The sequence below is a fragment of the Scyliorhinus canicula genome, chromosome 3 (genome assembly GCF_902713615.1).
Source record: "Scyliorhinus canicula chromosome 3, sScyCan1.1, whole genome shotgun sequence".
Lineage (NCBI taxonomy): Eukaryota > Metazoa > Chordata > Chondrichthyes > Carcharhiniformes > Scyliorhinidae > Scyliorhinus > Scyliorhinus canicula.
The window spans coordinates 220,386,225-220,399,416 of record NC_052148.1 but is presented as its reverse complement, the minus strand read 5'-3'; the positions used below and the strand labels follow the sequence as shown (position 1 = coordinate 220,399,416).

Genomic DNA, 13,192 nt, shown 5'->3' with positions numbered 1-13,192 from the left:
ATTATTTCAAGTTTCTTCTTCTGGTTCACAGGTAGAAAGTTGCATTCAGGGCCAATCGTGTTTTCCTTCCATATAGTGAATGGAACCATCAGAATCCACTGCCAGAATTATTTGTTGTTGGATCATCATTGATCAAGATGCTCTAGTAAGTTAGTCCTGGTTAGTCTGATCACACATCATTTATGTTTGTTTTCGAAAGTCTTCAGATTACATCACATTCCACATTAACAAAGAGCAATTATACAGCCGATAATGCATTTCTAACACAGTAATACAACTTTGGCCGGGATTTTACGACCCCACCCAGCGTGTTTTCCTGCAGTGGTGGCAACTCACCATTAGTCACCGACAAGATCTTCCTGTCACGCCAAAATCTACGGAAGTTTGGATGCCTCGCCCCCGCTCCGTCATGGGGAGGGGGGATACGACCTTCGGGAAGATCCCACTGGCGGGCAGGGCCAAAAAATCCCGCCCTTTATTTATCTATTACAATCTTTATAGCCTGTGGTGGAATGATGGTGGCGTGCTTGGGGTACGAAACCAGATTACAGCTTTCGGGTAAAGTCTTTCCATAATATCTGCACTGCTCTAAATGGTACTATTTCTATATAAACACCGATATGCAGAAATAAGCAGAGCTAGTTTGTCTGGGAGGCAAATTAGTGGTGGGTAGATTCTTGGGTTCTTTATGGAAAATAAGATGGTTAACCTGCACGATGTGAGGATAAACCGTTGCTGTCCTTTCAAACTCTAGTTGTTTGTCAATGAGCGCACACAAAGGAATGTATTTCAAACCTATTTAGCAAATGGTACACATGCTCTCATTGTTTTCAATGGAATATTAAAAATATATTTGTAAGTGTTGCATTATGAAGGAATTCCAACAAGATTTTTTGTAATGCACTTCCTATTGATTAAGGCTAACCATACTCACAATGTTAGAAACATCTGGAGACGCTCCATTCTGCAGCAAAAGGAGGACAATATTCAAGTGGCCCATGAAGGCAGCCACATGTATTGGTGTAAGGCCAGACTGTGAAACAAAGCAATAGCATTTTACTCCTCTGCAGGGACTGCAACTTGTTTTAAATTGACGCTACAGAGGCAGTGACTTGGTATTAACATTTCCTTCTACCTCTGTTATGGCTTGGATTGAGGCCCCGTATTTCACAAGAAGCTCCATCACTTTAACACGGTTTTTCTTACATGCAATATGCAGTGGAGTAAAGCCATTCTGTACAAAAAAGAACAACCAGGTTAGCATTGAGGCCAAGCATGCATATAAAATTGTTACTCCATGATCATGCATATGAATCTCGTGTTAATTCAGTCAGGGTCCCATGGCAGTCACCCTAAATCTGCTTTAAATTAAAGCTAGTGGTCTGAGACTCGCAGATGTAGAATCAATTTATAGCTACGCAGTTCATTGTTCATGTAGCCTGGTCCCTCGCTCAAGTATCAGGGTCTGGAGAAAGATCTGCACAGAACTGCTTCTACACATGCAGTCATCTTTAATTCTTCCCATTAAATTTGGAATGTATTGATGGTATAGGCAGGAGCAACCACATTTTAGAAATATGCCAAACCTCTTTTCGTACTTCTTAAACTTGGGTTGACAGTGCAATAAAGTTATACTCCCTGTGGTGTCAAGCACAAGCAGAGTGAGTGGTTCCTTCAAGATCATGTAAAATTGCCGGCCATTGGAATAGTCTCGGATCTGCCATTGTAATGGGTATAGTCATCTTTGTGACAGTGTAAAGAGAAACATCTGATCATTTGTACTGATTGGTTTGCCAGTTAGGACCACATTATGATTGGTTTCCCCTCCCAAAGAAGATTTGACCTCCAATAAAGCCTAAGTAACTCCTTACTAATTGACTCCCATATTAATATCTTTTCTTGATAAGCACTGCCCATCATAACTGACAGTTGAAGCCTGATCACCACTTCTTGAATATGGGGCTCTGGCAATACAGCACTTCATTGGTCAGGAACAAAATACATAGCATATAAACAAATGATACATAACAAAAGGAAGAAAATCTAATTCAAAATTATACACCATAGAATATTCTAATATAAAAATGATTTCATCAAAAACAATTTTAGCAAATTTACCTAATTAAATGACAGAATACACATAAATATATATACACACGAGCAGAATGCTCATTTCCAGAGCTTTTTATTATATAAATATTTTTAATTGACCACTCCACAAATAAATGTATTGTCTGACAAATAAATACAATAACGATGCTTTGAATGAATCATCAGAGCCGTTATCTCAGGTTACCCTTGTTATGTTCTGTAGACTGGCCGAAGTGAATGATAATCTTTAAAACACGTAGTTTAAAGTAATTTATTACAGAACAAACTGTGTGGTAAAATAACTAGAATAAATTAACTAACAAACAACTAATACTCAACAACTCTCGTGGAACTACTGCAAATACGTCTATCTCCCAGCACGACCAACACCCAACTCTCAGATCACATGGCGAGGTGATGGATTTGCAATGCCACCCAGTGGTCAGAGATCATGCATAACATTATGTACAAACTTACATTATGCAAATCATCACAACCCTGATGCAACAAGATCAACCATTGATGGGAATAGTTACAACGGTTTCTTGATAGCTTAGGAAGGAATTTTCCAAAGCTGTTCTTAAATTGGCTTCATGCATTTTTCCATCAGGTTTTGTATGTCTCAGGAGACTGTGTTAAAAGGAAATGGGTTGATGGTGTCTGTGGCTGTATTATATCCGAATGAGGTGAGTTTGATGGACCAGATGGTCAGCGAGATATGTAAAATATATTGGGTGCCGAGCCCACTGCCTTCCAGCCCACCCTTGACTTGGTCCGCATAAATCGGAGATTGGGTACGGAACTCACTAGCCTGCTCATGCTTAGGCCTTTGAGGCCCTTAAGTAAGTTAATCATTGCCCATTTAAGGAATCGATCTGTCTCCACTGACATAAGACATTAGGGCTGCACGGTGGCACAATGGTTTGCACTGCTGCCTCACAGTGCCAGTGACCCAGATTCAATTCCCGCCTTGGATGACTGTCTCTGTGGAGTTTGCACGTTCTCCCAGTATCTGCGTGGGTTTCCTCCGGTTTCCTCCCACAGTCCAGTGATATGCAGGTTAGGTTGATTGGCCATGCTAAATTGCCCCTTAGTGTCCAGGGTCAGGTGGGGCCATGGGGATGGGGTGAGGGTGTGGGCCTAGCTGGGGTACTCTTTCAGAGGGTTTATGCAGACTCGACAGGCCAAATGGCCTCCTCCTGCACTACAGGAATTCTATGTTTCTAACCCTGGGCAGTGGCAGGAAGGCAAGAGTGAGAAGGGCTGTTTTGATAAACAACGTTGTTGAAAAGGCTGGAAAGGGGAGAGGGGGAGGCTCATCGTTCAGGAGTGTGCACTGTGCGCATCGAGTACCACCACGCCCCCCCCAACCGTGCAAGATTGTATACCCCACTTTGTACTTCAAAATCTAACCTCCCAAGACCTTCAGCCCATGCAGAGTCTCTCCAATCCCTCCCCATTCAAAACCCCAGACTCGCCTCTCTCCAATGAACATGTCCTCTCCATCCCAGAGCCTTCTTCTCGTCCCAGCAGTGCTCACTACCGATTGTTGGGACTGCCAGATCTGCCAACTAATCAGATTCGTTGATAGCTCTCAAAGGTGAGGCTTGCTTCCGCTGATGGCACATTATTTTACAAGATGCCTTTTTAAGTAGGTTGGTTTGGAATTGATTGTCAATTCCAGCCCCTAATCTTTAACACAGTATAAAAGCAGAAAATACTGGAAATATTCAGCAGGTCTGGCAGCATGTATGGAGAGAGAAACAAAGGGCACGATTTTCAGGCTACGTGATGTCCAAACCAATTCCCGTTAAATTGGGAAAATCTGTGGTGGGGCCCACAACGGGATTTGCGTTGGGCACAAATCAGTTTGTAATCTTTCTGGGCCCTTCACACTGGCACGATCTGGATCTCACCCAGAAAGGGAGAGAACCTGATTTGCATGCAATTGAATTCATTGTAATCTCATTAGTGAGATTAAAGTCTGACGTTCCAAACTCACTGATTCTTCCTGCCCAGCAGCAGGACGTCAAGCAATTGCCAATAACGACTGGTCTTTAAAAATGGGGAAAGAGGTGCCATGGACTCCGAGAGGGAGGAAAGAGCAGAGTATCTCTCTACACTTAGTGTCAGGGTGCATTAGAGCAAAGTAATTGCTGGTCAGATGCTGTGGTTAGGGGGCAGGGGCAAGGAGGGAGAACCTTCAAGGAAGCTGGGGGTTGGGGGCCTGGTCTGGTGGTGGATCTGTAAAGGCTTGAAATCTGCTTTCTTTCATGTTTAATAGCTATTTACAGCACATAGCACTGCAGCAGCCTGTCTGTCCTAAACTCCTCTCACAGGACAGGGCCGGTCTGCAGTTTGCCTCTTGGAGAAGTCTTTCACACTCTTTAAGCTCCAATATACTCTGTAGTTTCACTGTTGCAGTATGCCTGCTTTTATCACTTGTTTATATTCCAATTCACGCCCAATTAATTTTTATGAGCCACTAGGGTTTGATTGCACACCTGGGGCCTGGCTGAACTCATTTTTTTTCTTTAAAAATAAATAAATTTAGAGTACCCAATGGGTTTTTGTATTCTCCATTACGACATAGATCTGTGGCTTGCTTGAGAGATTTTCTTTTTCATCCAAACAGGGTTCTTGAATGGTGACCTTCTCACAACCACTGTTGAATTTTCAGGCTGCAGTGCCAGAGAGATGAGCAGAATCTCCCAGATTTTGGTCCCCAATGGCCTAGGGGATGTGGGCTCCTGATTTTGGCAGAATGGAGTAATAAGGCTATAAGTTTCCATCCTAAGGGACTGGCTGCATTTAACCTGGAGAGCAAAGGCACAACAGTAATGCTTTTGGGGGTGGGGGGGGGGAGGAGGAGGAGGAGGAGGAAACAATTGCAATATGGGACGCGCCATTGGGTGTAAAAGCATATGTCATGCAGTGGCTGCCCAGGTATGTTACATGTAAAGACACAAGAGCAATAAGATCACGGGATGTCCAGCCTTGAGTGTCAGTGTGCCCTTCCCTGCCTCAGAGGTCTTGTGCCTCATACATTCCTGTGAGTCATGCTTGCCCAACCAACTGGCCATCAGCATTTATCCTTCACCACTGTCAGCTGCTCTCATTCTCCAAGTCATGGATAGGGACTGAATTATTAAGTGTCAACGGTTGAAAGTTGGGTGCCGGGCATCGAGAGGAAGAGGTTAATGCCTCGCATGAACCACCACCCGACTGTACAGGGGGATTCAATACCCGTCACAGTTCAAATAGACATCCATGTACCGCAACAAGTGTTGGACCCCATTGCTGCTGATATGATGGGAGCACTTTGGTAACTATAAGGACATTGGCAGTTGGGCAGTGACTGTGGCCGTTGAAGCGACGATGTGTCATGGGCAGCAGCTAATAGAGGTGGTGTTGGCCATCAGAGACAGTGTCGGGTTGTCAGCTCCAGGGTCATGAGGACTAGGGGTGTTGGGAGGGATTAAGGGTTGTGGGATGAATGATCTAATGGACTGTCTCTCTCCCTCCTTTTCCCATTCCTCCCAGATTATGTAGTAGTATCGAGATGGAGCCAGTGCAACTGGATATCATCCTGATTACTTCTCTGGAGACTGACAGACATCACCGACAAGGTCAACCCAAACTTGAGCCTGCGGCAGAAGAACAGGGTGTCTCTGGTCAGGCTCAGATTCCTGCTGCCCATCAGGGTGAGGAAGGGAGCAGAAGACAGTGGAGAAGGAGACCCCGGCGTAAAAGACCCGCCTATCCTTGAACAAACTTCAGATACCACGGGCGGGATTCTCAGTTTTAGCGGCAGAGTGTTGACGCCGTCGTAAAACGCTCCGGCGTTTATGACGGCGTTATCTGGTCACTCGGACCAGCGATCCCCAATCCACAGTGGGCCAGCACGGCACTGGGGTGCTTCACGCAGCTCCAGGTGATGATAAGGGCCTCAGCACAGCCGGCGCGGGTCCACGCATGCGCGTGGGTTGCCGTCTCCGTGCCAGCCCCCAGGCAACATGCATACATGGCGAGAATGTGTAAGCTCCACATGGACAGTCACTCAAGGCTGGAATTGAATCTGGGTTCCTTGTGGCATGAGGCAGCATGTCCAATCTACCTAAGCTGCAGATTCTTGGATATTTAGATATGGGGCTTTTAGTGGATTTGGGATTCTCTGTGAAGATGTAAAGGATGATTGATGAATATGTGAGGTTCAATAAGAATTGGGAGGCCTTAAAAGCGATGGTGAGAGGAGAGATAATCTTGCATAAGGCACAGGTCGATAGGGATGCAAGGGAGGAACGGCAACAGCTGGTGGATGAAATTTTGGAGTGGATGACAAGTATTTGGATGACCCCACTCCAGAGCTGTGGCCAGCAAGAAGAAACTGTGGAAGCAATCCATACATAAGGCAGTGTGCCAGCTGCAGCGGGCAAAGCATGAATATGGGGAGATGGCCAGTCGTTTGTTGGCTGGCTAGCTGAGGCAGCAGGCAACCTCCACGGAGATCCTTCAGGTTCGGGATAGCAGAGGTGGGCTGGTGTCTGCATCGGGTAAGGTGAATGGGATTTTTAGGTGTTCTACAAAACGTTGTATAGGTTGGAGCCACCTGGGGATGAGTCAGACACGGAGGCATTTTTGGAGGGATTGGATTGCCCCACAGTAGAGGAGGAAGATAAGTGGGGTTGGAGGAGCCACTAGGGGATGAGGAGGTCCGAACGTAGAGGGTGAATACAGACTGACAAGGGACCGAGGCTGGATGGGTTCCGGGTGGAACTTTACAAAATGCTCTCTGACCGGCTGGTACTGTTATTGGTGAAGATGTTTGAAGATTCAGTAATGCAGGAGATGCTCTCAGAGATGATGATTCAGGCATCCATCTCACTTCTATTAAAGAAAGATATAGACCCAGTAGAGTGTGGGTCATACCGAGCGATCTTTTTATTGAATGTTGATGCCAAGTTTTTGGTTAAGGTTTTAGTGCTCAGGTTGGAGGAGTGTCTCCCTCAGGTTGTTAATGAGGACCACACGTTCGTGAAGGGTAAGCGTTTGTCCTCTAATGTGCAATGCCTGTTGAATGTGGTATTATCCCCGTCAGAAAGGAGGAACAGGAGGATATTGTGGTGTGATATTGAAGGGGTGCCACAGTGGTTAGCACTGCTGCCTCATAACACAAGGAACCCAGGTTCAATTCCAGCCTTGGGTGACAGTCCATGTGGAGTTTACACGTTCTCCCCATGTATGCATGGGTTTCCTCCCAGTCAAAAGATGCGCCAGTTAGGTGGATTGGCCATGATAAATTGCCCCTTGTGTCTAAAGATGTGCATGTTAGGTGAGGTCAGGGGATAGGGGAAGGGAGTGGACTTAGGTAGGGTGCTCTTTCAAAGGGTCGGCACAGACTTGATGGACAAATTGTCTCTTTCTGCACTATAGGATTCTATGATTAAAGGCTTTTCATAGGGTGATGTGGTGCTACCCATTCACAGTGTTGCAGTGGCTTGGGATAAGGTCCAAGCTTGTGTCATGGGTCAAGTTGCTATGTAAGGAACCCAAGACCATTGTCCATACGAATAATTTGAATTTGAGATACTTTCAGTTGCACAGGGGAACGAGGCAGGGCTGTCCTATGTTCCCCCTCCTTTTCGTGTTGGTGATTGAGTCTTTGGTCATCATGTTGAGGAATTCGGATAAGTGGAGGGGATAGTGAGGTGGGGGGGGGGGGGGGGGGGTGGAGCATAGGGTGTCCCTGTACAGTCATTATATTTTATTGTTTATCACGGATCCCGTTCCCATGATGGGGATCATAATGGGGTTGTTGAAGGGATTTGGGGCTCTCTCAGGATATAAATTGAAGTTGGAGAAAAGTGAGTGTTTTTTGGTTTATCCACCGGGGAAGGGTGCTAATCTGGGAGTGATGCGTTCCGTTCAATGGGCACTCACTTCAGGTATTTAGGGGTCCGGGTGGTTCTGGATTGGGTCCGGCTTTCCGAGCCTGGTGAGTAGGGTTAAGGCCGATTTACAGAGATGGGACAGCCTCCCTCTACAGCTGGCAGGCTGAGTTCAATCGGTGAAGATGAACATTCTACTGCATTTTCTGTTTCTATTCCAATGTCTACCGGTTTTCTGCCAAAAGCATTCATCGTGGGGGGTGGAGTGAATAATCTCTTCCTTCATTTGGGTGGGCAAAATAGCCAGGATTCAGAAAACGGTTCTACAGAGCGGCAGGCGGTCAGAAGGCTTGGCTTTGCCGGGCCTGATTTACTACTATTGGGCGGTGAATGCGGAGAAGGTGTTGGGCTGATGCAGGGATCAGAAGGCACTTTGGGTAAGAATTAAATCATGGGTGGGATTCTCCTTTCCGGGAACGAAATCCCCACGCCAGCAGGAAAACCGGCGAGATTCACTCAGGCGTCAACAACCCACGAAAATGCGGAATTCTCTGCACTTCTGGGGGCTAGGTGGACATCTGAGGGGCTGGTGGCACGCCAGCCGGTGCCAAAGGGCCGGCGTGATCCCACGCATGCGCGGAACCACCGGCGTGTTCTGGCGCATTCGCGGGGGCTCTCTTCTCCGCGTCGGCCATGGCGAAGCCCTACAGGGGCCGGCGCGGAAGGAAGGAGTGCTCCCACGGCACAAGCCCGCCTGCAGATCGGTGGGCCCCGATCGCGGGCCAGGCCACCGTGGGGGCCCTCCAGGGTCAGAACCCCCAAACCCCCCCCCCCCCCCCCCCCGAGGACTGCCCCAGGCGACTTACTTGCCAGGTCCCGCCGTGTGGGACCATGTCTAATCCACGCCGGCAGGACTGGACAAAAACGGGTGGCCACTCGGCCCATCGGAGAATTGCCGGGGGGCCACTGCCAATGGTGCCCGGCCGGCACGGCGTGAACCCCACCCTCACCCAAAGACCGGCAGCGGAGAATTCGGCAGCCATGTTGTGGCGGGATTCGCGCCGCACCCCGGAGATTCTCCGACCCAACGGGGGGGTCGGAGAATTTCTAATCCCCCCAGGGAAATACTCGGGCAACCCGGTGGTAGCCGCCACATTGAAGATATGGGGACAATTTGAGCAACACTTTAAATAAGGGGCGGCGTCGAAGTTGGTGCCGATATGTTCAAACCACATGTTCGGACTGGCAAGATTAGATGCTAAATTTGGAGGCTGGGAGTGACGGTTTGCGAGCTTGGAGGAGTTGTCAGAGAACTTTGGGTTCTCGCAGTCAGAAACCTTTCTGTATCTGCCGGTCATGACTTTGTGAAGAAGAGGTAATGCTGCCATCTTTATTGCTGGAGAGAGTTCTGTCGCTTGCAGGGACTGAGGAGGGATTGGGAATCTACGGGACGATCATGGAGAAGGATACTGTGTCGCTGAAGGATTTAAGGCTAAGGGGTAGCAGTTGAGGGTGGAATTGAGGAAAGAGTGTGGTGTGAAGCATTGCAAAGGGTGAATAGCGCATCTTCGTGCTTGAGACTTGAACTTTTTTTTAAATAAATTTAGAGTACCCAATTATTTTTTCCAATTAAGGGGCAATTTAGCGTGGCCAATTCACCTAACCAGCACATCTTTGGGTTGTAGGGGCGAAACCCACGCAAACACGGGGAGAATGTGCAAACTCCACACGGACAGTGACCCAGGGCCGGGATTCTAACCCGGGTCCTCAGCGCCGTAGGTGCTGACGGTAGGTGCCACCGTGCTGCCCTAGACTTGAACTTAAAGGTGGTGAACAGTGTGCATCTAACGAGGCCTAGGATGAGTTGGCTGTTTGTGGGATTGGAGGACAAGTGTGAGCATTGTGAGAAGGGCCCGACCAACCATGTACACATGTTCTGGTCACATCCTGATCTGGTTTGGGTGTCCTCCTTCAGCACCATGTTGGTGATTCTACAAATTGATTTGGAACCCAGTCCCTTAGGTCCCATATTCGGGGTGTCAGACCTGCTGGAGCTGCCGATAGGAGAAAGGGCAGATGTCATAGCCTTTGCCTGTGCCTTGCTGATTGCTCGCAGGTGGATTCTGTTGGGGTGGAGGTCAACTTCTCCACTCAGTGCCTCAGTATGGCTCGGGGATCTCATGGAGCTTTTACACCTCAAGAAAGTTAAATTCATCTTAAAGGGTGAAATTGAGGGGTTCTATAAAAATTGGTAGCCATTTATTTTGTACTTTAAAGAGCTGATCACCATCAGCTGTTAGGGTGGATTTGGGGGGGGGCACGGTCAGTTTTTTATCTTTTTTTTATTGACATGTATTTATCAAGATAGGTGAAATAAAAATATTTTTTTAAAAGAGAACCCTGACATCAGGGAGTGCCCGTCATCAACCAAAAGGGGTTTCACTCTCTGATATCCATCCCGTGTGTGACCACTGGCTCAAAATCACATGTGTGCACATGCTATCCAGGAAGCGTACCCGATAGCTACGTATTGGGGCAATCACAGATCCCCAGGGTCTTCAAAGACCATCCCAGGATGTTGGGATGGCTCGTGGAGGACAAGGGCTACCCATTGAGGTCTTGGCTGATGATGCTAGTGTGGAGGCCTGAGACCGAAGCGGAGACCCTTCGGTGGCTCACAGTGCCACCCATTCAGTAATCGAGCGGCACATAGTGCTGCTGATGATGCGATTCCGCTGCCTGGACCCCTCTGGCGGCGCTCTTCAGTACAGTCCCCCAGATAGTCACTCACATTGTTGTGGTCTGTTGCGCTCTCCGTAACTGTCCACAGTAGCGGGGCAGCATTAAGAAGGAAGAGGAGGAATGTGCCATTTCCTCTGATGAGGAGGACTCGGAGGATGGATGACAGACGTCAACCTGGTTGTGACAGTCCAGGAGAACCAGGGTTTGACAGCATCTAGATTCTCATTTTAGGAGGCTTGGTGTGATTCCAGGATGTCTGTCACTGCTATCAGGTACGCTTCCTGCGATGTCTTACTGTTGGTATTGCTTGGAGGGCCTGCAGCAGGACCTGAGCTCAGATGGGGAGATGTACCCTCCCCTGTGGGATAGTGGTTAACGACAGAGGCATTGCGGCTTTGAAGTGCAAAACCCTTGAATATAGTGAATCATTAGAGTGCTATATTATCTACACCCTTACTAACAGTGTCTGACTTCACCCATGCCTACTCTGTGCTCCTAAGGCGCCTTAATCTAACAAGATTACTGTTATGCCTAGGTGTTACACAGGATGTACATCAGAGACGGAGGTGGCCTGCTGCCTTCCACACCTTGCACCCTGTGATAACCTTGCTGTTCATCCTCTGGATGGCCTGAACCTGGAGGGGCTATGTCAAACTGTTCTGCCTGCTGCCCTGAGATGCACTGGTGTTAGGAAGGAGGGGAGGGGGTGATTCAGAAGGGTTGCAGACTGCCAATGCTCCTTGGTGGAAGGCCACAGGATGTACTCTAGTACTTCCTCTTGCCTCGGGGTGCTCATGGGCTCCTGGGCTATTCCATGGGATGCGGGGCAGATGGTGTGAGCTCCAGAAGCCAAGCCTGGAGGCTATTGTCTGCACCATGATGTCGAAGTCTTCAGCAATGGCCCTCTGTATGTGGTCAAGCTCTGGAGCTCCTGCGCAATGGCCCTCAGTGTCCGGGCCATGGTCTCGAGGCCCACAGCCATGGTCCTCCGAGACTGAGCCATGATTTAGACTCCACTACTCACGGCTTGGATATCCTGCCCTGACTTTCCACAGCGGTTACCACCCTTGCAATGTTAGCCTGGGTGCCACGCAATTCCATCAACATCTCCTGTTTGGGACTCCTCCAGTTATCCGTACAGTTGCAGGAATGTCACCGACAACACCTCCTGGATTTCCCAACTCTGACTTTGCATCTCAGCAGCTCAGGGGAGAAACTATTCCAGAGGCATGGCATCTGGCTGAGGTCCAACTGTTTCTTGAGACCTAGCAGACCTCCAACTGCCTGACCCCTGCGACATTCCAGCCTCCATCAGATGTTCATCAGCAGCTGTGCGGTGCTCACCAGATAGCGACCCTGAAGCCTGTCTGCTAAGATCTCCCACTGAGGTGCGTGTCCCTGCGCTGGTGGGTGGTGCGGGTGATGGATGTGACGTCTCTTCGCTGTAATCCTCGGATTCTCTTCCAAGGTGCTGGTGAGGGTTTCAGGGGGACTGTAACTCTGTATGGCCTGGCCTCATCAGATGGTAATTCTGCAAGGCAAGGGAAATAGACATACGTATGCAGACGCAGTGTGTGACGAATGGAGGATTTTAGGAATATTGAATTCTAAGTATTGGGCAATTTAAGGGCTAAAAGCCTGGGGGTGGTGTGTGTTTGACTGCAGTGGTCATGTTTCTTTAAAAAAAAGAATCCTGTTTTGCAGGGCCTGGGAGCTTTTAGGAGCCAGAAGGTGAAATCAACCACAGGAATGTGTTTTTCAGTCTGGGCTAATGCACTGTGGTTTCACTGGGGGAAAGCCCCTGGGGAGCTAATGTGCTTTGAGCCTGGAAAATTTATTTATTTTTCAGCTTGGGAAATTGATGTTAATGCTGGATGGAGCTAAGGATTTTAGAGTTACATTTTGAGAAACCTTTGGAGAGTTGAAGCCTGATCATTGGTTTGACCAGAAGTAAAAATATAATTCTCTCCGAGTAGGATAGTTCTAAAAGTAGTAATAATAGTTAAAGCAGAGCAATCTTGTCTGAAGGCAAGGAGGAGGTTAAAACAACCCAGTTGAAGCTATTTGAAGACATTCAGCCAGATTCTTAAGGGGTTCTAACAGGAGCCAGAAATCTGTTCTAAAACAAGTGTTACTCTGTGCCATGCTGATTTTAAGATGGATTGAGAGCAGTAAGTTTCTTTTCTTGTTGTTTAATGGGGAATTGAGTCGGATTGTTTAAGGGACAATTGTAAGCTGTTTTTTTTTGGGTATAACATTCAAGTGTTTAATATTGTAGTCATCATAAAGCTCTGTTTTAAGATACCAAATCCCTATTTTTTATGCAATCTCTCCTGGAGCAAATCATTCTTTCCGCATAGTCTTATAAAATAAACTAAAATATTGGTGTTTTAATCCAGTATCCTAGCCACTATTGAGGTCTGGTCTGGGATCGTAATAAGTAAATCCTTATTGTCTGGTGTAGACCAACC

The 13,192-nt window shown here is 47.7% G+C and overlaps 1 protein-coding gene across 28 annotated transcripts in view; it reads right to left on the bottom strand.

The window, feature by feature from the left end:
- The window catches only part of ank2b (ankyrin 2b, neuronal), a 1,110,754-nt gene that overhangs the window by 231,855 nt on the left and 865,707 nt on the right, over nt 1–13,192 (bottom strand). For all 28 annotated transcript variants that reach the window (XM_038792202.1, XM_038792212.1, XM_038792216.1 and 25 more), the window contains 2 exons: nt 1,136–1,234; nt 935–1,033 (listed from right to left, as the gene is read on the bottom strand). In XM_038792202.1, coding sequence (XP_038648130.1) covers nt 935–1,033; nt 1,136–1,234 — 198 coding nt within the window. The remainder of the gene's footprint in view (nt 1–934; nt 1,034–1,135; nt 1,235–13,192) is intronic.